We start from the raw sequence: 27,860 nt of genomic DNA on the forward strand, positions 1-27,860 counted from the left end.
TTGTGCTCACAGCATGTTAGTGTTTTATTCGCACAAATGATCAGATAGAAAGTGTTACTGAGGTAGACTTTAGTCTATCGTATGGGGATGTCCCCCAGGGAATTGACAGGCAAGTGTAAAGAAATATGGGAGTGAAGACAGATTAAGGTCATTTCCAAACTGGGCAAGAGCACAAACCCTTTAAGGAACCAGCCGGTAATGTGTGACTGGCTTGCAGCTGGAAGGACAGCTGGCCCATACTATACCTAACAATTGCAGCCCCCAACTGGCCTGCTCGGGACACAGCTGAGCCAAGTACTCACTAGGCTTGGTGGGAATTCACACACGGGCTCCCCCCAGAGGAGTAGGAATTCACACCAGCTCTAAACTCATAACAACCCACTAGAAGCCCAACACTACCTTTAAACACTACCTTTCCTACCTTTAAAATGAGAGTTGTCCTTCACAGGAGCACAGGTGTATCAGTGCCAGGCCTTGGGCACCATGGTATCGGTACCAGCCCATGGGCATTGGCTTGTTACATGGGCTGCTCCCGCGTGCTGGTGTTCTGAGATGAGCACTGGTGCTACATACACTGTGAGTTATTGGAGCTGTGCACACCAGTTTGTTGCTGTGGGTTTGTGTGTGATCACTAAGCAGTGCTCCCTGGTTTGTTTTGGAAGGATTGTGTCTGAGCACTGGGGCTGCTGCCACTGATATTATTAAGAGCAAAGGAGGCAAGAATTCATTTAGAATTAAACAATTCATAGCAGGAGGGTGAAATAGACCCCTCCCTTTCCACAGGCCTCCTACCATTCCCAGCACCATGTTACCAGCTATTGAATGAAGTGGGAAGGGAGCAGATCATTCTTTCAGGGCGTGGCGGGGGGGATGGTTAGTCAGTTGCCTGGAAAAGGCTTTTCCTCGTATTTGCAGCCAGTAGACACAGGCCCATGGCCCATGCCTGCCCTCTATATTGCTGTCAGAAAATCAAAGGGGTTCATTGGGAAGAGCCAGGGCTGAGGAGGTGAATCCCCTCTGTTGGCTTTGTGAGTCCTGGTGATACACCAACCCTCCTTGCTGTGGTGGCAGCAGCGCCCACAGCCTTCAGCTACAATCAAGTTGAGCTCCCACTCCAAAGTGAATCCCAAGGAGCTGTGCCCTGACTGGAGCATCTGCCCACCCCGGACCCCTGTCAGGCGGCGAGGGCAGAACTTGGTTGCTTTTGGCCTGCGTGTCATGTTCGCTGCTGGCTGCTCTGGATATTAAGAAACATTCCCTGCTTGGAACCATACATGTGCTGTGTCATCGCTACTTCCCAGAGCCCCCTGCACCCACCTCCCTCCCCAGGGGGTAATCTAGAAAGCAAAGGACTATCGGGTTCTGGCCTTGCCTCTGTGGCCAGCTGGGGCTCTCCCTGTGGGGAATGGACTTGCTCTTTGGGTCTGTTGGGCCTTAGCTGCAGGGAGCGCCAACAGATCTGGTTACTCTATTTACACAAGCCAGCCAAGGAGCCCGGTGCCTTGCCCCCACACCCTGAACAGCTGCGCCCTACGGGGTGTGCAGCATGGAATGCTTCTGCCGGAACGCTTCCAAGAACGAGAAAACCCCCCGCTTCCGAGAGCTGGCGCTGCTGCCGTTTTTCTGCAGGGAGTGGCCCGTGGAAGGGAACGGGCACCCTGGGGAGTCCACGGATGCCGTCCTCTTCATCTTAAGCACCGAGCGTGAGCTGCCCTTTGGCCTTAGCCGTGAGGTGGAGGCTACCAGACACTTCTGGTACTGAACCTGTGAGAGAATGGGAGCAGCGGGTCAGAGTGTCGCAGAGACTAGACCACAAAGTGCACTCTGCCTCAACAAGAGCCCAGCAAGCAGAGAAGGGTCGTTGTCATCCCTGCACAGTGGGTAAAGTGAGTCACAGAGCAATTAGGTAGTTTTTCAAAGGCAGCTGGCAGAGCTAAAGATAGAACCCAGGAGTCCTGACTCAGTCTGCCCCTTCATCTGATCACTAGACTCCACTCCCTCCTAGAGCTGGGAATGGAACCCAGGAACCCTGTCTCCGCCCCTTCCTCTATCCACTAGAACCGCTCCCTTCCCATGCATACAAATTGGCTCTGCATTTCGTGTGTGCATCATAGTTCTCAGCAAGCTCTCCAGTCGGATGATACCAGCAAAAGGGCATCTTCAGTTCCCCCTACTCTGACCACTAGACCCCACTCCCCACAGAGTCCTCTCCCACCCTGCTCCCCCAGCTCTGAGTCACCCAAATCCTCCCTGTCTCTAGTCAGTCTCCTAGTTTGTGAGATGCTGATGGCACCTTCTCTCTAGATGTCCAGAGCTCCTCAGCTTAGAAGGGGAGCAGCCCCTTTCCTTGTACTCGCCAGGCCACTGATGTAGAGTGGACACAGTTTCCTAGTCACTGTCTCCACACCATTCATGATTCTATAGACCTCTGTCATAGCTCCCATTAAGCACCTCTTATCCAAGTAGAACAGGCCCACTCTTTTCAATCTCTTCTCATACGGAAGCTGTTCCATACCCCTCATCATTTTTGTTGCCTTTCTCTATACTTTTTCCAATGCTAACAGATTTCTTTTTCAGACATCTGTGTCAGATGTGAAAAATGAAAACCCCTCCCCCATCTACCCTCACACTAACCCCTCCAGACCCTGCCCCACCTCCATCTACCCCCACACTAACCCCTCAGATCCTGCCCCTCCTCCATCTACCCCCACACTATATCCCTCCAGACCCTCCCCCACCTCCAGCTACCCCCACACTAACCCCTCCAGATTCTGCCCCACCTCCATCTACCCCCACACTAACCCCTCAGCCCCTGCCCCACCTCCATCTGTCCCCACACTAACCCCCCGCCAGACTATGCCCCACCCCTGACCTCTAAACACTGTTTTCTACAGGGACTGTGGGTGCTCCCTTGGGTGGCCAAAGTCTGGCTGGGAGGAGTCTGGGCATGTTGTTTGGCCCCAAAGCATCCAGGTGCATCCCCAGCCTCAAGGCCTGAGGGGGCAGCTGAGCAAGTCGATCCCCTCCAAACACCAAGGTGAGAGGCAAGGGCTCTGACAGGGAACCTGGTTTGGCTCCAGAGGACATGTTGCCCCAGGTGAGGGAAGACAGCAGCGCATCTCCCGCCCTGCCTGGACCCTGCTGCAGACATGTACCGGCAGGACCCGCATTCTGTGCAGCTCTTTGAAAGCACTACATACTTGTTAAGACTTGTCAGTGACGCCCACACCTCTAGGGACCGCGGTGGCTCAGGGGGCTTATTAGAGCAGAGCCCACCCCCGCTGCCAAGGCAAGACAGAGCCCCTCATGGGGATGGCTCAGAGGTGAAACATCCCAAAGGCCAGGGTGGGAAAAAGAGCCTGCAATGCCAGCCCACAGCAGGTGGGTTCAGAGCTGTCCCATTCTATAGGTCTCAGTAGAGAGCAAGGACTGACTGTATCATGGACACCCCACCCACCCCCCGTGCAGGGCAGGGCTAAGGGAAAGCAGCCCACGCAGCCCCTCTCTGGGGCTAGATGGAAGGTGTCAGGCTCTAGGGCTCTCAGTCCAGCACCTTTCACCACAGGGAGTTCCCCTGGGGGTGGGGTGGAGCACACTCACCACGCATGCAGCCTGCACAGCCTCTGAGATGGTGCCAGCGTCCGGCTCACACCAGAAGGCCGTGCACTGGAAATGCTGCTGCCCCATGTCTACGATGAGAGCAAACGTGTGAGCGTCCTTCCCAACCCCGATGAAGGTCACGTAGCGGACCTGGCACTCAAAGATGTGGGCGTCTTCCTCACCAGCCTCAAAGGAACACACACGAGAGCAGTCACTAGACTCAAGCAGAGAGGAAACAACCCTGCCTCAGGGTTACCCCAGTGTCCTTGAGAGGGATCTAAAGAACCACAGCAGAAAAGACCCAGCATGTCCCAGCTAGGCCATCCCCTGGGCCTAGGGCTTTGTCCTCAGGGCTCAAGCAATGGAGCTTCCACTCTGTACACGGGGAAGCGACTCCATGGCCTGATGGATAATGAGCCTTCTCCAACCACCACCCTACGTTCCCTTGGTTTCATTTCACCTTATTTTCTCTCAGAGCCTCCTACGTTATTCCTCTTGCTCCTGGTGCCTACACCCTACGCGTCCTTGCAAACTCCTGCAGGAGTGCAGCCCAGCTGGCCTATTCACTGCTCGAGTTGGCAATACTCCTCCCAGGCCCTCACTGTGTCTGCCGCTGGCTGAGCTTCTCTCGCTGCCTAAGACCTGTGCTCACTGTCCCTTCAGAACAATTGATGGCAGCTATGTGGAGCACCAGACAAACCTCAGAGCCCATGAGCTGGCGGCGCTGAACTCCTTTCAGCCAGCTCAGAGCCCTGAGCACTGCTGGCATTGCCTAGCAGCATTAACGAGTAAGTGAGTGGCTTGGAACCACAGCCCGAGGGCTGGTGAGAGGGCATTGGCTACAGAGTCAGTAGGACCTGTTCTCTGGTTGCATTTGCCAGAGGTGTGTACCCGGGTGGGCTCCAGGGCAGTGGGGGCTGCAGTAAGAAACCCCCAAACCCACCCTAGAGCCCATTCCACTGGATGCATGGGGGCTTCAGCGAGTGACCCCCCTGTATTCCAGAGGTAACCACTTGGTGGGCACCCCTCAGCAGCAGGAGAGGGGTGGTGTGCCCTGTGGCAGAGCCCCCAGAAGGCCAAGCATGTGGAGTGTTACCTCTGCCTGGTGCACCGTCATCACCGAGTCTGACACGCTGATAAGGGAGGGGGTCCACTGCTCACGGCCTTGGCTGCTCATCAGGGTCTCAATGGCCTCATTTAGTATGTCCATCCCTGGGGAGATAAGCAGAGGGGATGGACCACACCCTGCGCTCCTGGCACAACAAGGCCACTTACCACTCACCCATCAGGCTCCTCTGAAGCCATCAACCTACAGGACTCAGCAGGGCTGTGCTGCCCAGAGGGAAATGCAAGGGTGGGAGTGCTCTACACTGCCAGTGTCCAGCGGGGTGGGGAGAGATAGGGGGCTACAGGCAGTTTCATCCAGCCAGGGGGGTGAAGGGAGGGGCGCACAAGCAGCTCCTTCAGCTGGGGTGAGACATAGGCAGCACATGCTAGAGACTGGCAGGAGATGCCGGCAAATCCTGCAGAGGTTGCAAGTTCCATGGTGACAGGGCAGCGTCACTGGTGCAGAAGCCAGTGGAGACACTGAATGGAGAGATTCCCTGGAGACCAGGGGCAGGAAGCAACACAACTGGGTATACAGGCAGCAGCAGTGCCCCAGACCAGCCCTGAGTGCTGCACAGCACTGATTCCTCGGTGCCACCTCTCAGGCCAGCCCACAGCACAGCCAAGCCTCACTGTTCCCCCTCCCCACCCCCCCAAGCCGGCCCACAGCACAGCCAGGCCTCAGTGCTCCCCGCCCCACCCCAACCCTCCAGGGTTTTTTGACTGGAACGCCTTGTCAAAAAGGGACCCTGGCGGCCCTGGTCAGCACTGCTGACTGAGCTGTTAAAAATCTGGTCAGCGGCACAGTGGGGCTAAGGCAGGCTCCCTGCCTGCCCTGGCTCCGCACGGCTCCCAGAAGCAGCTGCCATGTCCAGCTTTGAAGCACAAAGGCAGCCACTGAGGCAGCACATAGAGCCCCCTGGCCTCTCCGCCTAAGAGCCAGAGGAGGGACATGCCGGCCACTTCTGGGAGCCACCTGAGGTAAGCGCCACCCAGCTGGAGCCAGCACCCCAAACCCCTTCCCACACCCCAGCCTCCTGCTCCAGGTCAGAAGCCCCTCCTTCACCCTAACTCCCTTCCGGAGCCCACACTCCACACCCCAACCCTCTGCCCCAGCCGTGAGCCCCCTCCCACACCCAAACTCCCTCCAAGAGGCCCCACCCCACACCCCCTCCCACACCCCCAGCTCTGAGCCCCCTCCTGTACTCTGAACCCCTTGGCCCCAGCCTGGAGCCCCCTCCTGCACCCTGAACCTCTCATTTCTGGCCCCACCCCAGAGCCCATACCCCCCGCTGGAGCCCTCACCCCCCTCCCACACCCCACACCCCTGCCCCAGCCTGGTGAAAGTGAGTGAGGGTAGGGGAGAGTGAGCGACGGGGGAGGGTGGGGGGGTGGAGTGAGTGGGAGTGGGGCCTTTGGGAAGGGGCAGGGCAGGGGCAGGGCAAGGGTGTTCGAGTTTTGGGCAATTAAAAATTTGGCAACCCCCAGGCCGGCCCACAGCACAGCCAGGCCTCAGTGCCCCCACCCAGGCCTGCAGCCCAGCACAGACACCTGCTCCCACCACCCCGCAGTGTGCCATACACCACCAAAGCTGGCTCTGCGGCGCAGCATGGACACTCATGCTCCGGCCTGGCACCCCCCCAGGGAGGACTATACGCCCCTCAGTGACGCCTATGGGACAATGTAATGATGCCTTCCTGCTGCAGGGGGACACAGCTAAGCCCTGTACCTGAGCAAGGACTTGCCCTGAGCCACAATTTTCTAGGCTGGGATGGCAGCTCCTCCCACGCTGGGTTCCCAGACCAGGGCACCCACACACACACACTCCTCAGAGCTGCAGAGCCTCCTGGCATGGGATGAGGCAGGGATGAGGCAGGATTGCTTTTCGGGTGAGGGGAAGACCCTGCATCCTAAGGACACTGGGAAATCCCTTTTCTTAGCAAAGACTTGAGAGAAGGGAAGACCATGGCCAAGCACCCCCATCACCCCCAGTTGGCACCCACCAGCCACCTTGGCAGCCAGCCCAGCAGTGCTGACTGAGTCATGGACAGGGACCGGTCCTCTACCCACAGAGATGGCCCCCTCCAGGGCAGGGCAGACACATGATGGCAGGAAGGTGACATGCGCTGCCTCAATGGCACTAGACTCCCAGGGGCTGGGCGCAGGAGCAGGCCCAAAGGCTAGTTCTGCAGCCTGGCTGGGCTTTTCAGGAGCTCTCAGTGCTGGCTTAACTCTGCTCCCATTGAGACCAGTGGCTGTTCGGCCACCCACAGCATTCAGTGGGTGCAGCATTCCCCCCGCCCTCCTTCAGTATGCAGCAGCCCATATGATGTAACAGCATAGGGACTGCAGCAAAAGCTTCCCACAGGGCTACTCACCCATGGCTTTGGGCACCGGTAAGCTGCCGATATACAGGGCTTCATACTTCTGGATAGACTGCCTCACGGCATCCAGAATATCAACTGCCAGAGACAAGAGCAAGCCAGAGCAAGTTCTCCTCCAGCTCCTCACCACCTTGAACAAAGCCCACCTCTTTACTGAGGGGTGGGGGCTTCATTGTATTACCCCCAGGCAAATGCTGACCTGAGGGCTGCCTAGCTACAGGATGCCTGTTTGTGTCTCAGGCATGGGTGACATGGATTTCCTCACCTAGCACCAGTCGCTTGGCTTCGGAGCTTACAGGACAGCGAGAGCAGAAGATGAGCCATTCTCCTGGGGTACAGCCCTCCACCACCCTAGGATTGGTTCTGTGCATGTGGGGTTGTTTCCTTCTCTTGAAGATGCTCTAGGAACTCCCCTGCCTTGAGCCCAGCCCCACAGGCTCCGAGCACAGCCCAGGGCACACCTTAAGCCTTTCTGTCAAAGACAGGTTGTATTTTGCGAGATCTCCCACCACCACCCTGCTTATGACAACAGGTTGCCATGGGTACAATGGGGCAGGCCTTGGTGGGAGAGAGAGAGTGAGCCCCATCCTCTGGCATACAGCCCTATCTATAACTTGGTGGGCGGGCATCAGTTTGAGAGCTGATAGCTCAGCCCCTTTCAGGGCTAGAAAGGAGCACACTGTACCTGTGGGCAGGGAGTTCCCAGCTGTCCCATGGGACAAGGTGATGGTTTCTATCCCTGGTGGGCCAGGAAGTATCAGATCTTGACCCTGTCACTCATGCAGATGCTTGCGTTAGGGGAAAGGAAGGACCATTTGTGGGCAAAGTCTTTAGAGGAGATTTCAAAATGGGAGCTGTGCAGAGTGCGCAGGGGGTGGTGATGCTGACAGTAGGCCTGGGGAAGATGATCAGTGGGCAGAGTGCAGGTGATGGGGTCTCGTCTGGCACTTGTGCCCCAGGTGGCATGGGAGGCATGTGCACACGGTGGAGGGATGAAGGGAATGCCCTGGAGTACCTTGCAGCAGTAAGTTGTCTGGCGAGATGGGCTGCAGCGTGACGGATCGAGTGAGGCTGTTGCAGACCACTGCCCGCTCGGCCATAATCTGCACAGCACAGAAAAACACCATCACACAGAGACTTTCCACAGGCCTCTGCTCTCAGATCCCAGCTGGTGGGACTCAGGCCCTGGGAGGTCAAGCAGGAACGACCCTGCTGGATAGCAGGATAGTACCAGGGAAAATGAGTGTGGCTGTCTATGGCCTGATGGCTTTGACTAGAGCCCTAGCCTGGGACTCAGGAGACCTGTATGCTAGTCCTAGATCTGCTGGTGACCTTTGGCAAGTCTCTGTAACTTGGTTTCCCCATCGTCCCTTTGAAACACACTGTATAGGAGCTAGCTATTACTCTCATTAGCACTTGTATAGCTCAGGGAGGGAGAGCTGTTTCATCAGGTGGGGAAACTGAGGCACACAGTGTAGCAATGACCTGTCTGAGGCTACAAAGCAAGTCTGTTGCAGAGCAGGGATTGGCACTCAGACCTTACTGACTCCCAGCCTTGCACTTCACCCACAGTGCTCATCAGTACCTTGACCATGGTCTCCGCTCCCCAGGGCCAGGCTGGACAGTCCCCATTGGATCAGGGAGCGACTCCTGTTGGTCCTGCCTCATGCTGTTCCCACGCATAAATGCTGCTCTGGGAGGCCTCCCAACAGCCCGAGGCTTGGGGCATGTCCGGTTCTGAGACACTTGCCTGCAGAAGGGGAACCTGGCTCCTAGCCCAGGAGAAGCCTGATCTAAAGGAGTGCAGGGGCATGTGAGGTCAGGACTCCCTGCTGACAGCTCAGCAGGGCTGAGGGGGCCAGGCTGGGACAGGCCCAGGCATGCTGGGCAGCTTGTCCCTAGGAGCATACCTTGGAGCACATCTCATGCAGGGCCTTGGCGATGGCTTTGGCAGGCACGTTGCAGTGGAAGACATGGCACTTCAGCATGCACGTGTCCTTGTCACTGGCCACGAAAGCAAAATCCCTGCAAGGAGAGGAGAGGTGGGTGAGCAGGAGGTTGTGGGTGGGGAGCTGGCCCCGCCCAGGGAAGCTGAGCTACATTACCTGTCCCTGGAGCCGGTGTGGCAGCGTGTGGAGAGAGGAAAGGAGTCAGCAGTTAATGCACTGATTCCTGTGTGGCAGCAGCAAGCCGGGACATGCACCTCAATGCACCCCTCACCAACACCTTCCCTGGGGGCCCCGCTGGGAGGGGAGGAAAGGCCCACTGCAGAGAACCAGCAGCAAATGCCCTGTGTCCCAGCAGGTACAGTGCAAGGGAGCCATGCCAGCCCTGGGCGGCAAGTGCCGTGTTGTGCTATGCGCAACAATGCCCCATTTCTAGGGTGACACCACATCCTGGCACCAGACCCTAAGGGATCACAGAGCAGTTTGGAATGCCCCTGGAGGCTGAATTACAGGACCCAGGGCAGTCCTGCCCACATGCCAGGGAGGGTGCCTTCTGTACCAGGGTGGTGAGGGCTCCCCCAGAGCAAGCTCTGGCAGCCCCCCACTGCCTCGGCCACTTACCTGCCATTGTTGCAGCCCACCCCCCAGACACGGATGTTGATGATGGGCTGGCAGTGGATCAGGCTATGATCCAGAGGGTCCAGCAAGCTCATTGTGTCCTTCTTCAGAATCATCACCATGTTCTGGCCCTGCAAGGAGAGAGCAGGGGCGCTCAGAGCACAGCTCTCCCCTTTCCCTCCCTAGGCTGTCCAGCTCCCCCTCCCACCCATGCCAGAGGGGTGGCCAGACGCAGGTGGGGATGGGACACCCTGTCCCCCGCCAGGAGCTTGAGGGCTCCCCCAGCATGCAGTGTTTGGGGAGGGCAGTGCCCCAGGCTGCATGCCTGCGTCTGAGATCAGGATGGACAGGCTGGCTGGGGGCACATGGGAAGTGACTCTCACCCTCTGGCCAGTGATCCTGAATCGGGCAGAATCGCGGCTGCCACTGAGATGGCAGAAGATCCCCGTGGAGAGTCACTAGCCAGGCTTGATGGAAGCCAGGACTCTGGGGTCAGCGTCCTGACACTTGTGAGCAGATCCGCGCTCCTCCGGAACCTGTGGCACCCAGCAGTCTCTGGCCCATGCCAGGAAATGGACTCACCTCACCCCAGCTGCTCGCAGGGTCCCGACCCTCACACTTGCTCTGCGAGAGCTGCTGGATACAGTTATTCACCGCGATGCTGCTCTTGCCTGGGGCCAGGTCCTCCTCCGGGATCTCCACCCAGCCCAGGGAGCGCACAACGAAGCACTGAAGGGGGAGACCCATGGGGGTCACACTTAGCAACAGCCCAGACCCCCCACCAGCTCCTCCTCATTGAGCCTGACAGAGCCACGGCCAATATAGTGACCCAGTCTGGGGAGAGGGCTAATCAACACAGTATGAACAGCTTCTGTCAGGGCAACCCGCTGGGGGCACTGCCAAACTGTGCCATGCCAGCCTCCCAGGACTCTGACCATCTGGGCCCAGGGCCCCAGCTACCCAGCTACTAGCACCATCCTGTGCCCATGGAGGTTCCGCTGAGTGCAGGGGACTGGACTAGATGACCTCTCGAAGTCCCTTTCCAGTCCTATGATGCTATGAAGCCAGCAGTGCACACAGGTGAGAATTCAGAGCCCGACCCACTCTCTGTCTGTTCCCAGGTCTCACTCACAGCCAGCAAGGGAGCCATGAGAGCATGCTGAGTACTGAAATGTGCCTCAGCCCAGCTGCACCAACAGCCCCCAGGGCCCAAACCCCTCCACTAGATCAAGCCAAGCCCCTGGACCCAAGCCCCTGTCCCAGCTCTGAGCCCCCTCCCATACCCTAACTCCCTTTCAGAGCCTTCACCAAATGGCCCTTCAGTGACGGTACCTTGGAGCCAGGCTCTGTGCCACCGGGAGGGAACTCCTCCCCATGCCACGGCATGGAGGTCCTGAAAAGGAAGGCACGGCATTAGCCATGGCAATGAGCAGGGCATGGCAGGGAGCAGCAGCAGGAGCCCAGCAGGCTAAGGGCCTCTGCCTCTCCCCAGAGCAGCGAGGGCATCGTGTCTGACCCTGCCTGGGCCAGGAGGCATTGCTCACTTGCCCTGGCCTGGCCTGGTGAGTGCTCACTGGGGTGGGGTTTCTTGATAGAGACCCCCCACTAGGAACTGGACCCAGGCCCACCAGCTGCTTCCACACAGGCCACCAAACAGCCATGAGTTGGGGCCAGAGCCCTCTAGGCACAGGGCCCCTCCTTCCCATTTCCCCATCAGTCCCTGTGCTCCCACAGCAAAGAGAACCAGCCCTTTGCTCCCCGGGAAGCACCAACAAACAGGGCTCTCCCAGAAGGGGTGTGAGCATGTGCCCACAGAACCCTGACCCCAGGATCTGGAATCCACCTCCATCTGCCGTGACATGGGCCCCACTTCATGATCCGATGCAGCGACAACACAAGCTCTTGGCCTCACTGCCCCTGGGATCAGGATGAACCCTCTCCTCTCCCCCTCCCCCAAGCTTTGTGCCCAGCCCCACCTCTGGGATCAGGGCAAGTTCTCTCTCTCGTGAGACACTGTCTGGCTTGGGAAGATGTTGGCTGCTCCTGACCCAAACAGTGTGACATGCCCCCATTTACTATTGTGAAGGGCACATGATAAAAGGGAGTATAATCCCGGCATTCTCCAGCATGCCAAGCAGGGACGTGGCATTTGCCATAACAAATCAGGCCATGCCTAGCACAGCATCCTGCCACTTGCAGTGGCTGGCACTTGACTATTCTGAGGAAGTGATAAACAAGAGACACCCCACAAATCACCTGGCCCAATGTGCAATGCTGCTCAGGTGAGGAGGGGGGTTCCCCGTTGGCCAGGGCCCTGAAGTATGAGGTTTGATTCCCCTTAGTTAGCTGCCTAGACAGATGTTGGCAGTAAGAGAGTTTCTCCATGTGCAGATTTACTGGCACATGGCTGCAAGTTAAGCCAGTGGATTTGGGGGCTGCCCATGCAAAGGCATTGCCTCCCAGAGCAGAGAGGGCAAGTCCTGCTCTTCAGAGCTGCAGCAGGGGGGCAGGATGGTTTAATTCATCCCTGGATGCCACATGGCCAGAAAGCCAGGGACAAACTGGGAAGTTTAGAGAGGAGACCCATAAGCGCTGACGGGGCTGGAGAGAGTGGCTGAGGAGAAGGGGTTCCCTGCATGCCAGGTGCTCAGCAGTGACTATGTGGGGACAGAAACTGATGCCGGGTAGCCCATGCAGAAGGAGGGTGTGATGAAGTGGGACTGTTCTTAATGTTTCCTCTGAATCCTGTAGCGGTGCCTCAGTTTCCCCTATGCATTTCTTAAGTCTCTAGGTGGTGGGATAAGGGGGTGTAATTGTTGCAGAGCAAAGAGCCAGTGTACATAAATGGCCGATACTCTGTCTCCTGGCAACTGATGGCCTGGGTCCTTCCCCCCTACAAGGTGAGAGCTAAAGGGTTGGAGAACAAAGGAATCAGGTGACCTCCTGGCCCGGGAAAGGGACAAAGCCCAGAGGAGGAGGGGCTGGAGAGAGTTTCAGTTTGGGGCTGGCTGGGGACATGGAGTGAAGTGCAGACATGGTTGTCTGGCTCACTGCCCCCCAAAATGGACCCGGCTGAAGGGTCCTGCTCTCTGTACCTACAAGCTCTGTTTTAGACTGTGTTCCTGCCATCTAATAAACCTCTGTTTTACTGGCTGGCTAAGAGTCATGTCTGACTGTGGAGTTGGGGTGCAGGACGCTCTGGCTTCCCCAGGACCCCGCCTGGGCGGACTCGCTGTGGGAAGTGCACGGAGGGGCAGAGGATGCTGAATGCTCCGAGGTCAGACCCAGGAAAGTGGAAGCCATGTGAGCTTCTTGCCCTGGAGACACTCTGCTCACAGAGAGGAGACTTCACTAGAGTCCTGACTGGCTTCATAGGGAGTAGTTCAGAGCATCGCCCAGGGACTCCATGAGGATTAAGCGTGGAACTAAGAGGAATGGGATGAAATTAAGAGGAAAATATAGTTTGATTGTCAGGAAACGGCTTCCTGATCGTGAGGCACCCTAGGCTGTGGATTTGCCTCCTCAGGGAAGGAGGGGGACCCAGCACTTGGAATGAAAGCTGGGCTGAGTCAAACCCTAGAGGCAGTGATGAGCTGGCAAAATCTTAACAATGGATTCCCTCCTGGTCGTTGCCCACTCCTGCCCCCCGGGACTCCTGCCCCATCCAACCCCCCTGCGTTCCTTGACGCCCCCCCAGAACCCCTGCCCCATCCACCCCCATCCTCTGTCCCCTGACTGCCCCCAGAACTGGGTAGGAGGGTCTCATGGGCCACCGTAGTGGGTGCCCACCCCTAAGAGCCAGAGGCACCTGCCGGGGGGCGAGGTGGGGAGTTCTGGAGGTGCTTACCTGGAGCAGCTCCCAGGAAGCATCCAGCAGGTCCCTCTGGCTTCTAGGGGCGGGGGAGCGTAATTGGGGGGGGAGCAGGGGGAGCGGCTGCTCCCCCCACTGATCACATCAAAAGTGGTACCTTAGGCGCCGACTCCCTGGGTGCTTCGGGGCTGGAGCACCCACAGGGAAAATTTGGCAGCTCCCCAACCCACGCCCGGCCCCAGCTTACCTCAACTCCACTCTGCCTCCTCTCCTGAATGCGCCGCCCCACTCTGCTTCTCCGCCCCCTCCCCCGGCTTCCCACAAATCAGCTGTTCGGTGGGAAGCCTGGGAGGGCTGAGAAGCAGGCGGCGGCTTCCTGCTCAGGCCGAGGGAGGCGGAGATGAGCTGGGGCAGGGAGCGGTTCCCCTGTGCACCCCCCGACCCCCGAGTTACCTGCTGCGGTGCGGGCAGCCCTCCTCGCACCCCCGCCCCAGCTCACCTCCGCCTCCCTGGGCCTGAGTGGGAAGCCGCCACCAGCTTCTCAGCCTGCCCCAGTGTCCCGCACGAACAGCTGATTCGCGGGAAGCCTGGGGAGGGCGGAGAAGCAGGGTGGGGCAGCACGTTCAGTGGAGGAGGCGGAGGCAGAGCAGAGGTGAGGTGAGCTGGGGCTGTTGGTGGGGGCTCTGCACCCACCAAATTTTCCTCTTGGGTGCTCCAGGGCTGCACCCATGGAGTCGGCGCCTAAGGCGCCACTTTTGGCCAGGTAAATTTAGAAGCCCTTTCAAAACCGGTTTTCCCTCGTGGAACAACCGGTTCTAAAAGGGCTTCTAAATTTAACAACCATTTCTAGCAAACCGGCTCCAGCTCACCACTGCCTAGAGGTAAGGATTAATCCAGGGAGGTGAACACGACAAGGTGCCAGTGACTTCTCTCCCATGGGGTTTGTCCTAACCAGGCATGCTTTGGCAAGGTAACCTGTGCGGCGAGCCCTACCTTCTGGGCAATGATGCCACCAGACTGGGGACAGGTCTCTCCTCAGACACAAGCTTTACTGCGGCTGCCGGCAGATCCTGAGCAGAGACAGGAGAAGAGACTCGTGAGAAGGCCACCAGAGAGCACATGGAGCTTGTGTGCAGATGAGTGTTCCTGGTGGGTGCAAGGCCCCCTGTTAACACAGCCCTGCTTAGCCCTGGCCATCTCCCCTCCCAGGGTGACCAGAGGTGACTGATCTAATCTCGTTCCTCCCACACAGAACTGGCAGTACTAAGACTAAAGCCGACTTTCTCCTGGCATTCTGTACCGTTTCCTGCAACACAGCTTCTCTGCGAGCCGCCAGGCTCCCTCCCAGGCTAGAAGTGCACAATGGCCGTTGCCATTGCGTGGTGCCCGTTGGCACATGCCAGTAGTAGGTCCCTGAGGAGTCATGAATTTTCCTCCATCCTGGGGGAAGGTCGGGCTCTGTCTCCAGATTCTGGTCACTCCACAGGTTATCTAGGAACACAGAAAGCATCAGGCAGCTGGGGTCAGGGTTGGTGGAGCAACTTTAATCCTAAAGGATCCCAATGCACTTTACAGATACTGCACTGTCCCTTTGCCCAGGGCCGAAACGCAGCCACCTCTGGGGTGGGACACAACACTTGTTTACCAGCAATCCTACATGATAGTTTAGGACTGGAAAGATATTACAGTGCACTCAGCTGGGAACCTTGCCAGAATGCAGTTATTCACACTGGAATTTGGCCAGGACACCAAGGCAAAAACTCCAGCTCTTTAAGGGCCAGGAGGCCTGGGGCCAGCCAGCCCTGTTCACTTTATCAGCCCCAGCTGGAAGGGGTCAGGTGTGTTCTATAAGAAATGGGGAATAGCTCAGCTGGAGTGGGGAGAGGGGCTCTTGTAGTAGCCCCTGGAGCTGGAGAGGTTGAGAGAGGCAAAGGGGGAAAGGCCCTGGGTGGGCAGAGGAACTGCTGTTGGGTTTAATGTCTGCCCAAGTTTTACATTTGAAGACTAAAACTGTGCATGGAAAGAGACTCTGGACAAGGCTGTGAGTCCCACAGGCCAGCATCTCTCCTGCGGCACTGAATGCGGCCAAGTGATCTCCCTGGGAACTGAGGCAGCAGCAGTTAGCCTGGAGCCAGACCAGGTAAGGTGCTCCTGCTGCAGGATCCCTATGACTCAAGCAATCAGGATCTGTCCTCGATCACAAAAAGGCAGGGCTGGAAAGGACCTGGAGAGGTCATCAAGTCCAGCCCCCGTGTTGAGGCAGGACACCATGCTGGAATGCAGCACCTCCAGCAGCACAGAGCCATTCTGAGGCACCAGTTCAGTAGGAACTCAGAGGGAAGGGCGCTGCCTCTAGAATACAAACAGCTGTGCATTGTTAATAAGGCACCAGGTGAACAAATTAAAAGGACACCGTCCCTGCTCTGAAAAGCTGACAGTCTCTGTAGGGGCATAAGCTGACAAAACAGCGTGGAAAGAGAAATAGGGGACAAGGGCATGAGGCAGTTCAGGGGTGCTGCACCTTGTTTGCTTTGTATAGGTGTGGTGTCACATTAACTGCTATGTGCATGTCTTATGCAGTGTTGGTGTAACCGTGTCAGTCCCAAGGTATTAGAGAGACAAGGAGGGTGAGGTAATAGCTTTTATTGGACCAGTTTCTGGGTGAGAGACAAGCTTTCATGTGCATGTCTTGTGGGTGCATCATCTGTGTATCCAACACACACACGGCTGAGTGTACAGGGAGGGTCGAGGTAATTTTGTTTCCTAACTCCATGGCATCAATCCAGTTCACTTCCTCTTTCTACAGTCTAGACTCCTGGTGAATTTCAGCCAGGGCTGAGTCCTGATCCCGCTGTGATGGGGGAAGCCCCCTGGTTGTGGTGGAGCTGTCACACTCCCAGAGAGTGGGGAGAGCATGAGGAAAGAGGGTCACTCCTGAACCTCCTCGTCTGAAGTCCATTGGTTCATACTTAGATGGAAAAGTTCGCATCACAAAGGGGTGAGCTCAAGGACTGCATCAATGGCCCGGAAACCTGGGATGGGAGGGCCCAGTGCTGGAGCGCCCCACGCACCAAACTCCTCTGAAGTCCCTAGTGGCTCTGAACACAGAGGACTTCCAGGATCACATTCTGAAATGCTAACTGCGCTTGGAGCTCTTCCCTCTGGAGCTCCATCCAACTGTCACTGTAACAGCTGCTCGTCTTCATCTGCATTCTCCCAGCAACTTACATCCCAAAGCACTTTGCACACACTATCCACGCAGCCCCACTGAAATGCAGCCAGTTCTGGGGTGGAGGGCGCAGGTGGCACCTAACGGCACACAACAGCAATTTCTCATTCTTTCGAGAAGTACCTTTAGATCTGCAGCACACAGAACCCTGGGTTCTGAGCACTCGTTCAAAGGAAGTGCTGGACTTCTTATCCCGAGAAGGAGAAAGGGCTGGACTGACCCCCTCTGGGATTGGCAGGGAGCCTGGCGGTATGTCTGCACAGCAAAAAAAAGCCCCATGTCTGTGAGTGTCAGAGCCCTGGAAAACTGGTTTGGGCTTAGGGTGCTCACGCTGCAGAGCTAAAATAGCAGTGTAGACATTTGGGTTTGGGCTACACCCCAGGCTCTGAAACCCAGCGAGCGGGAGGGTCTCAGAGGCTGGGCTCCAGCCCAGCCCCATTCCCCAAATAGCCACACTGCTATTTTTAGTCCTGCAGTGTGTGCCCCTGTCAGTTCCCCTGGGCTCTGAGACTGGCTGCTGCAGGGTTTTCTGCTGTGTAGACACACACTCAGTGTTTAAAGCCTGGTGTCACACCTCCAAGCCAGGTCTACACTACACACTTACTTCGGTACAACTACATCTCTCAGGGGTGTGAGCTATCCTGACAGCTTAAGAGTCTTCACCAGAAGTGCTACAGCGGCACAGCTGCACTGATTCAAGTCTGTAGTGTAGACTTGCCCTGAGCCATCCCCTGGGGCCAGCTATAGCAAAGGGCCAGACCATTCTACATCTCCATTTTCAGATACTTCTCCAAATCCCCTTGGGGCTCAGACAGCTCATCCTCCTTTCTGAGCCTAGAGAAAAAGCCACCTTGCCACTCCAGAGGCGTCCAAGCAGGAGAGGAACGCACACTTCATGGCTTCAACCCCAACAAGCCAGTTGTGAGGGAATACACCCCCGTATTCCCAGCCTACCCACTATTGGAATAATCTTTGTACAACGTATGCCTGGTAAGGTATCCTTTGAAAACTCCTCATTTGCTGGTAAAATATGTGTGGCAACATTACATGAGAAGTTATACGATTCCCCTATATGGTGCGATTAACACACATTCCAAACCACACAGCCCTGTGCAGATGGAAGCTGGCAAACAGCTGTCCTAAACAAAGGAATGTGCGCTCTGCTTAATTTCATAGAATCATAGGGTTGGAAGGGACCCCAGAAGGTCATCTAGTCCAACCCCCTGCTCGAAGCAGGACCAATTCCCAGTTAAATCATCCCATCATTACATCCAATTTGCATGTAAGCAGTAAACTAAGTCATCAAGCAGGAAGGGAAGACAAAGGAAATTCAAACAGGTGAAAAAACCAGCAGGGAGCATCCTTGCACATGGACTCTGGCTCCTGGTTCTCAGCTGGAACCTCCGTTACCAAGTGGAGCTGCATGTGCACAGGACACTCGCTAGCCTAGCTAAGTAAGGACACAGCTAGCGCAACCTGCTAGAAATACACACGCCCGCTGCAGGGATTAGTGCAGTTATCTGAACGAATGAGGATTCCATAGCTCCGTCACTGAATCCGTGCATTGATTCACAGGCAGGCGGGATCCTGCAGACACAGAAGCACGGGCCCATCCGAACCTCTGTACAATGCTGGGGGTGGTTTTGTTCAGTGCAGTGATAGGACTAGGGACTGTAACAACATGCCTGACCATGAGGCTCTCAAAGCACTTTTATGACTCTGGGCCACCCTACAACTCTCCTGGGAACGGGGTGAGCATCTGTCCCATTTTACAGATGGGGAGACAGCAAGATGCTCACGATCACAGAGCAAATAAACCATAGCACCCAGGAGTCCTGACTTTCAACCTCCCCTGCTCTATCCACTGGCCCACACTCTCTCCTGCAATGAGCATGTGTGGCTATTACAGTGGCATCAAGACAGCAGAAAGGCTGTGGCTGGAGACACTCAAAAGCCAGGAAATTCAGCACGATGCCCTGGCACATACAGGTGGAGTTAAGTTGACATCTGTAATACTTCACTCTCTGTAGCCAAGTGACTGATTCCTGGAAGTTTTTGCAGGTTGCAATCTCTACCCCTAACACTGCATTAACCAATCCAGATTATTTATACCAATAGTCTCTTCAATGGAGTTGGATCACACAGCACTGGAGGGGCTTCCCAGACAGTCTGAGCTCCTCCTCCAAGGAGGAACCAGAGATTCAGCTCAGCCCAGCAGTCCTGAGGATCCTCCAAAAGCAAAGGAACCCAGGCTGCCAAAGCCACCTGCAGCTGGGAGCTGTAGACCCAAACCCCAGCCTGAGAGCTAATAGCAGCGATCTAATGCCATTGCCACTCACTGGGGGCCCCAAGACAGGGGCTGCACAGGTGAAGGGCTGGAGCTGGTTGTCCCCAGAGACACACTCAGAGCAAATGCACCACTAATTGGATGGAGCCAAAGCTAATTCATTTGCTGGAGCTGGCACTTTCCCCAGCACAGAAGTTTCAGCATCTCCTCTGCCAATGGCCATCTCAGGCACACAGGATCTGAGCCAAAGGCAGTCTCCAAAGCCTCCATTTACAGTGCAAGGGGCAATGCTAGCCCTGGAGCATCAATCCCCAGTACTGCCCAGCCAGAGAGCTCAGGCACACACAGGGAGAGATGCATTGCAAACCCAGTGCCACCAAGGCAAGACTGGCACAGTGCAGCAGGAGCATAATGTGCTGCAGTCAGGGCTCAGGCGGGACGGTGTGACATTCTATACCTTGGGGGAGTGTGCTGTAACCCCATAGTCCTCATTTTCATATAATCATGATCCTACATATAAAGCATGCCTTGTAAGGTATCAGGGGAAAGGTTATGACCTGCTGAAAGTCATTTCTCTATCTATATATGTGTATCATTCATGCATATGAAGTTATGAGAATTGTGTAGTATGGTGGTCACTAAAACATGCTGTAAGTTGTGGAAATCAGCCAGATATTAGCTCCCCAGAGGCAACAGCAAGGAAAGTAACCAACGCCCAGGTGGGGTGTCAAACAACCCATCAACAGACATTGTCCAGCAAAGGAGCTACAATGCAATGACCCACCTGCATGAGGCCACACCAGGGGAATTGCTCAACCTTGCTTGGAGAGACTCAGTAATGCTCACCTGACTCTGAGGAGTGGGGGGCAAAGCCAAGGGGGAGGAAAGGACATGATAAAAGGGTGAGACGTTTGCCATGCTCCTCCTCTCTCTTCCACCTACATCTACAGACACCACCACCAAGCAATTGAAGTGCAGATCAAAGGGGAGAGCCTGACTGAAGAGCAATCAGCCAGCCTGTGGTGAGAAGCATCTAAGTTTGTAAGGACTTTAAAAGTGTTAAGATTAGCTTAGAACGTGTTTTGCTTTTATTTCATTTGACCAAATCTGACGTCTTATGCTTTGACTTATAATCACCTAAAATCTATCTTTATAGTTAAAATTTGTTTGTTTATTCTACCTGAAGCAGTGAGTTTGGTTTGAAGTGTGTCAGAGGCTCCCTTTGGGATAACAAGCCTGGTACATATAAATTTCTTTGTTAAATTGATAAACTCATATAAGGTTGACGCATCCAGCAGGCATAACTGGACACTGCAAGACAGAGGTTCCTAGGGTTGTGTCTGGGCCCGGAGATACTGGCTAGTGTCGTTCGCTTGCAAGTAGCTGGGAGCAGCTTACATGCCAGAGGCTGTGTGTGAATGGCCCAGGAATGGGGGTTCTCACAGCAGAGCAGGGTAAGTCTGGCTCCCAGAGTCAAGGACTGGAGTGACCTAGCAGATCACCGGTCTGGATAACACCAGAGGGGAATGTCACAGATGGTCTTTCATCTCCGGGTGTTACACTGCAGATCACAAAACACAGTGCAGACAGTCTACCGGGACTGCATGCCCCAGCTGCATGGCATCCCCTTGAGCCATCCTGGGGCACTAGTTTTGCTCTGACTCGGAGGGAAGACTGCTCCCTGCTGAGCACTAACACCATGTCCTGTAACACCTGCCACTGCCTTTCTCTCAGTCCCCCACCAATTACTGACCAGGCCCAGTGCTTTTCTGCTTCTGAGATGTGTTGAGCTCACTGGTCATGGTGGTGTGGCTACACATAGCCTCCGCAGGGGCAGGAGTGAGGGGGTCTAACTTGAGCCACACCAGCTGATGCTTTGGGGGGAGGAAGAGGAGAAAGAAAAGTAAAATGGAAATTATTGAGGATCTCGGAGGCCCTGAATGCCACACACCCACCCCACTTCAGAAGCAGGGGAATAGCTCAGTCCCTGCCCCTCCTCAGAATGGACATGAATCAGAACCTGCAGCCCGGCTTTTTCCTGTAGGAATCAAATGTGCAGTATCTGTAACTGTATCTGTCCCCAGGAATACAGCTAAAAATAGCCAAAGGTCAGCATGCCCCTGCTGTGTTATTATCCTGTTGAGATGCCCAACATGGGCAGAACAGAAGGTGAATAATCCATCAGCAAGCTCTAGCATACTCCGTGCCTCTGCTCTCCCCGGTGGCACAACTCGCCCAGGCAGCTGTGAGACACACTCTACTTAATCAGGCCCCACCATCAGTCGGACAGGCTCAGCCAGCTGCTGGTAGAAGCAGCCTGCACCCTCCACACGGAAAGATTAATGCCCCAGCATAGAGCCTGCAGCAAAGCAGTCAGCTGCGGCCTAGCTCTTTCCTACCATCGGAGCCATCACATCCACTGCCAGCCCCACAGCCTCTGTCACTGCCAAAGCCCTTCGCTCAGGAGGCCAGGGAAGTGCCCAGACGGTGCCCAAGCATGGCCCACAATCTGCCACGAGCTCAAGGCTACACTGCATGTATCTATCCCCAGGAGGGGTTGAGGGCCTGGTGGTGCTCTGAAAGGGGTGAAACATACGAGGAAGGCACAGGCCATTGGGGTCTGAACCAGAGAGAGTTTGTGCCTTATCCAAGCAGAGAGGACACCATGCCTCTCTCTACACAGCACTTGCAACACTGTGCTGGGGATATGGCATTGAGGCCGGGCTCCTCTGTGCCAGGAAGACAGGGGCAAATTGGAGGGAACCAATAAGAGCCACAAAATGGTTAGGGGGCTGGAGGGAAAGCCAAAAGCACTAATGGCCCTTTGTAGTCATGGCTCCCCTGATGTCACTGGGCATTGGGCCAGGCCCCAGATCTGCCAAGAAAGCACTAAGAGGAGCCGGGGAGGAAACTGTTGGTCTGGAGTTGAAATTAAGGCCTATGGACCTGAAACCTAATCCTCTGAACTGGAGCAGGTTCCCCACTGGGGCCAGGGCAGCTCTCCCAAGGGTGCATTCCCCAGGCATGGTTACATCCCGTCTGATCCTAACTGCTCAAGCAATGGGACTCCCAGCCCCTCCCTGCCCCCCACCCCCACTTCAATGTCAGGAAATTGGTCCTGAGACTCAGCCTAGATTTTCCTTTTCATTCCCCCACAGCCACACCCTACTGGGGTTTGCCCCCCTCAATTGCACATGCCTCTCCTAGCCTAGAACTCAAATCACCATTGGCAGGAGCAGCACTTGCTGCCTGGACAAGCTACTCCCAGGAGGTCAGGTGCAATGATCCACCAGGTGCCCTGCAGAAGAGAAGGGCAAGCGAGTTTGTGTCCTTGCCCCTCAGCTTGTCTGAAATACCAGGCGACAGGGAGCCTCCCTCTCCTTGCTGAGGCATGGGGCCATCCCAAAGGTTCAGCAGTGTGGGACTTGCCAGCCTACACACACACACACACACACACACACAAGCAAGCCTGGGGAAAGCTGCCACAACTGCAACGTCAGTGTCCTGCTGCAGATCTCAGCAAGGAGGTGGGTTCCCAAGTGGGAACAGCAGTTTATGAAACAAGCCCACTGGCAGGGAGGCTTTGCCAACCACCAATGGGCAGGAATGGCACAACCCACACCACTTTATGCAGCAGAGAAGCCCGCCTCTAAAGGGCCAGCTGCTGCCCTGACCCCAGGCAGCTGTGGTCAGATCAGCTTCCTGGGCCACAGCATCACATCAAGGTTCCTCCTCACCCTGGGCTCTCAGCCACGTTCTCCCAGAGATCTCATTGGTTAGGTTGTTTGCAGAGGGTGCACACTGCTTGGTCCCCACCCCAGGGAGCTGGCCTCACTTCTGACAGACTGGGGGTCCGTATTCTGCACCCCAGTGCCCAGAAGCCAGGAGTGCCAGGAGGGGGTGGGGTGCGCCCCATGTTTTCCCAGAAGGGGTTAATGTGGGCCAGAGGGGCTGCAAAGTGGGGGCCATTTAGAGTGATGGGAAAGCCCCAACTGAGGGAAGCTCACTTTCGAGAAAGCCAGGGAGCTGGGAGCAGAAAGGAGCCTGCAGGGAGGAGGGTACAGTCATCTCCCAGAGACAAGGGGGAGAAAGGGATTTGGACCCAAGAGGAAGGGTCTGTGTTGTCTAGCAACCCAGGAGATTGGGGTTTGGTTCAAAGTGTGGAGAACATGAGGCTGGGATAGGCAAGGTAGGAAGCACTCTAGGGGAGAGGCAGGAAGGTCTGTGCTAGTACAGACCTCTGCTGCTGGAGATAGGGTCCCTGGGTTGGGGCCCAGCGTAGGGAGCGGGCCTGCATTCCCCTCAGCTAGCGGCACAGTCTAGGCTGTGAACTGTCCAGAACCATCTGCACTAGTCACGGTGGGCAGTGGGGTTAAGCACTGCCTGGGACAGTGTGGAAGATGTTGACAGTACTCTGGAAGAGGAGGACTTGGCCAAAGGGCTAGGCCCTGAAGATGGGGTGCAGCACCTCCCGAGGAGCAAGAGAAGGGCCGCAGCACGAGAGAGCGAGAGGGCAGGCCGAGGAACCGCAAGAAGAAGGCCTCAGGCTGGAAGAGCTAATGCCCAGAGCACCCAGGAGGAGGTGCCCCCTGTGAGTAGAGGCCCCCATGACAGGGATCTTGACACTGGCTTCACAAGAGACAAGCCTTTTCCTGTCTTTCATTCAATGCATAGAGAGACTGTGCCCGGAGCCTGATCTCAGACAGCCCCTCTCAACTGCCCCAAGCCTCCTTCCTCCCATGCAGCACCAGGCTCTTGCAACACTGGGAATAAGCGCGGATACACCGACTCCTGAGACCGAGTGAAGAGGAAGCACCCTGCAGCCTAGCCAGCTGAGCTGCACTGTGGATCTTCATCCCTGCACAGGCCTCCACCTTCTGCAGTTGGGGCCCAATTTTGGGGACGTGGCATGCTCTCACCTCTCATTGGGACTTCAGGGAGAGTTGGGAGCACTCAGCATCTTACAAGATCAGGCCCTGGGAGATGCTCTCCATCGATAGCACTAGTGCATTTACCATACCCTAATGCTGCCCCCTTTCCTGCATTAGGGGACCGTGGTCTTTCAGTGTTGGTGGGCATACACCATACTTGTCATTGATTCTACCCTCCAGCCAATGACTGCGACGGAAATCCCAGCCCAGAATTACATGGCAGGATAATAACATTGATCCCAAAGACACTAAACTGCTATCAAATCCATGCCAACTCTGGGAATTTAATCAAAGGACAGCAGGCTTTCACCATGGAGATTAATCTGGTCAGAATGAGCTACAGTTCCGCACAGCCTCCCCCCAGCTCCAGCTTCTCCTCTCAGCTGCTCAGTTCTCAGGGCCCAAGATGCATGTGAGGCTGGGAGAGATGGAGATAACTTTCCTTCAGGTGTTAAATGGCTACATATTGGGAAGAAGCAGCTGAAATCTTCCTGATCTCTGGCAGGGTAAAGGGAGCAGCTGGGCAGGATGCTTTGGGAAGTGACGTGGGAGTCGTTGCTTTAGCAACAAATTATCTTTAATACAAACCGTATTTGCTTATACAGTGTCACATATTTGGTGTGGCTGTCAGGCTGGCAAGGGATGCCCTGATATTCACTGGAGGCTGACTTGTCTCTGTAGCCACAGATCAGGTGCAGTCCAGGCAGTGGCAGTGCCAGTTTTCCCCCACCTCCACCCAGTGCTGGAGTCCTAAAAAATAAGTGCCAAGCAGGGAGCAGAGGGGGAGTGGAGGGAGCTGGGAGGAAGATAAGGGCAATGAGAGAGCTGGAGGATGCCATGGGGAGCAGGGGATGACTTCCTGCAGAGCCCATCCTGTGCCCACCTCCCCCTACCTGTGCCCAGCTCCCAGTGGGGAGCTCTACTGCCCAGGCAATCCCACTACCCAGCTCCCCACATTGCCCAGATCTAGCTCCGCGCTGGACTCCTAGTAGCTCTGGGCCCCCACACTCCCCTGCCTGCTCCTGGCTGCAGTGTCCCCAGCTCTTTCCACACTAACACCTCTCCAAGCACCTGCCAACAGGGCCCGGCACCTGCCACTCAGAGGACACTCTGCAGCCAGTGAGAGAGGTTGCCTGGGACTGGCAGAAGTACTGTAACACTGTTCTAGCTCTGAGAATGGTGTTCTGGCGCATTCTGACACAACCTGAGCGCTGCCCCCACCCCTTCTCAGCCCAACGTGCCTCAGCCATGACTCTAGAGTGCAAAGGAGTGGGGTCTACAGGGCCTGCTCAGTCCTTGGCTTCTCAGCTGAGACGGGCAATGGTTTTGGTGATTTGGACACCTGCTTGCCAGGAAATGTATTGAAACCCACCAAACGCATTTCACTAAGGCCACCAGATGGCCACCAGCGGGTAACAACTTTGGATCATTTGGAATTCCTTAGCGACGCTAACCTTTTAGAGAGGCACTTTCCTGATTCAGCATGCTGTTACTAATAATAGATGGTAACAGCATGGCCGCATGGCTAAAGCTGCCCAGCTGCAGGAAATCCCAGAGTAGGGACATCAGGACAAATGGATCTTGTTTTTCAAAAGAGCAAGTGCATATGCAGGGGCCCTGGATTTGCTCGGGGCAGCCAAGTAGCCCCGGTGGGATCCAGGTAAACTAGGGTGCGGATGTGCCCATAGTCATCAGAGAGATTCCTCTGCAAGGAGCATGAGCTCTCATGCCTGGCCTCACTCAGACTCTGTGTGCTTCCCAAAGAAACAAAGTGGGGGTAAAAGCTACAGGGCATTCCTGACTTCACCAGGAGTCTGGTGGTGGAGAAAAGTGCCAGGTTGCCATGCCAGGGGCCATTGGCCTCTGCTTGTCTACAGCACAAGGACAGCATGGACAGTGGCACAGCAAGTGCCTCCCAATCCCCACCCGCAGGACCACCCATAGGAAGAAGAGGCAGCTCCAGTGTCTGGGGCCCAGTGGCCCCTCTGCTTCCACTCCCAACAAGGGGAACAGGTGTGGTGTGGACACTTGAACTGAGACACTCAACTCATTTCATGCCAGCCAATCAGCCAGCAGGTGGGATGGTCACTGGGTACCTGGGGATGGACTGAGATAAAGGACTTTCACCCAACTCCCATCCTCCCCCAGCCAGTTCCCCACCACCACCACCACCACTTGGGGGAGATTTGGAACCTGTTCCATTTGCAGCGAACAGCTGCAGTTTGGCTTTCCACTCCCCGGAGCCAGCCAGCCCTTCCAGATTTGCCTTTTACTCCACACATGTTCTGCATCAGGAAAGTTGAGTAAAATGAGGGGAAGGGATTATCCGGGCTGCTGTTCCTGGTGCTGGCAGGGCTGCGGGCCTGAGGTGCACGGGGAGAGGCTGGGCCGAGAATTTCCCAGTTCTCAGCGCAGCCCTCACAACTAACGAGCAAGAGATTGTTGCAGAGCCAAGCCCATGTCCGCGTTCAGCACCATGGAGAGCTGCCCGAGGCATGGCCCGGCCTGACCCAGCCAGCCTGCAGGAAGGATCCCGGGAGGAGGCAGAGCCGCCCCTGCATGGGGGGAAGGCAGGACGGCAAGAAGCAGCCGGCGGCCCATGCTCCGCGCAGAGAGCCCTTTGCAGACCGTCACCCCAGCAGGTGTCAGCCCGGTGACCAGCAACAGGTCTGCAGCGAGCCAGGGACTCGCGCCCCCAGCGCCCGGCCCAGGGTAACGGGCTGGCGCTCTGCCCCTCCCCTGCACAGCGCAGGGGGCACGGCTCTCTCTCTCTCTGCCCGGCCACGGCCCCCTCCCTTCCCCGGGCATGGCCTCTTGCCAGGCCGGCCCCTGCCCTGCCCGGCCACGGCCCCCCCCCCCCGGCTCTCACCGTCGCAGTTGACCAGGATGATGGCCAGCATGTAGTCCTTGCCCAGCATGGCCTCGGCGAGCCGGGCGCCCGGGGACGGGACGCGGCGAGCGGCGGCTGCAGGGCGATCAGCGGGCTGGAGCGCGCGGCGGGGCTGGAGGAGGCTCCAGACAGGGGAGGCGGGGCCGGGGGAGGGGGCTGGAGGGGAGGCGCACGGGGCGGGGCAGAAGGGAGGAGCAGTGGGTCCGTGGCGTGCCAGAGGCCCAGAGTCTCGGGGGGAGCCAGGCTAGAGGGGCTGGGGAGAATGTGGGGTGCGGGTCGAGGGGGCTCATTTGCCGGGGCAGGCCGCGGCTGCAGCCAGGCGAGCTGGCCAAAGGCGGCCACTCTGCGCAGTGTTCATCAGGGTCACTGCAGCGGTGAGGCAGAGGCCTGGCCGGAGGGGCTGTGACGCTTCCGGCCCTCATCTGAGACCCGGCTGCTCCGTCCAGGAAGGGAGCATCTGGCCAGCTCTGTTCAGCAAGGATCCACGTCCAACGGGATCCTGAGGGTCCCACTGGCTCCCACACCCATCACCCTAGTATCTGTAATGGGACCCGACTCCCCTTTCCCAGCAGGGCCAGGAAAACCATGTGGTCTAAGGAGACAATGTTGAGAGCAGCTTCTTTCTCCAGTGGGACCAGATTCAGCCACCCATCTCTGCCATAGGGCATTTGGGAGAGGGGGTGGGGAGCAGCTTCCCACCCAAAGCTGTAGGCGGAAGGATTATTGTGGGCAAACTGCTGTTGTCTCTAGCTTTCCCTGGTAGAAACACCTCTCCCAAGGAGCAGAGCTTGCTCTACCGTGGTAGGTACAGGGATTGGGGTTCTTGGGAGAAGAACACTGGGTATTTAAGTGAAATATAAAGGGTTCCACTCAGCCCCACTCAGACACAAACTAAAGGGGCAGCTCCTTTCTGTACCTTGGGGGACAAAGTTCAAGGCTGGCTTTGACCATCACACAGCCCCTCCTCATTCAACACAGCCCACTCTGTGTCACAGTGAAGAGGGATACTGATCTTAGAAGGGCCTCTCTGTCTAGCTAACTCTAAGGAGTCATCCCA

The 27,860-nt window shown here is 56.4% G+C and overlaps 1 protein-coding gene across 1 annotated transcript; it reads right to left on the reverse strand.

The window, feature by feature from the left end:
- Positions 1-26,916, reverse strand: APBB3 (amyloid beta precursor protein binding family B member 3). The gene is made up of 12 exons (XM_084636047.1): positions 26,783-26,916; positions 14,767-14,957; positions 14,460-14,536; positions 10,988-11,048; positions 10,238-10,384; positions 9,659-9,786; positions 9,002-9,116; positions 8,107-8,194; positions 7,086-7,169; positions 4,697-4,812; positions 3,601-3,786; positions 1-1,764 (listed from the first exon to the last, which is right to left on the reverse strand). Exons 1-12 carry the CDS (start codon positions 26,829-26,831, stop codon positions 1,531-1,533), a joined length of 1,476 nt encoding a protein of 491 aa, XP_084492173.1. The 5' UTR covers positions 26,832-26,916; the 3' UTR covers positions 1-1,530.
- Positions 26,917-27,860: the final 944 nt, after the last annotated feature.

This window comes from Lepidochelys olivacea, assembly GCF_965140295.1.
Source record: "Lepidochelys olivacea isolate rLepOli2 genome assembly, chromosome: 8".
NCBI classification, from domain to species: domain Eukaryota; kingdom Metazoa; phylum Chordata; order Testudines; family Cheloniidae; genus Lepidochelys; species Lepidochelys olivacea.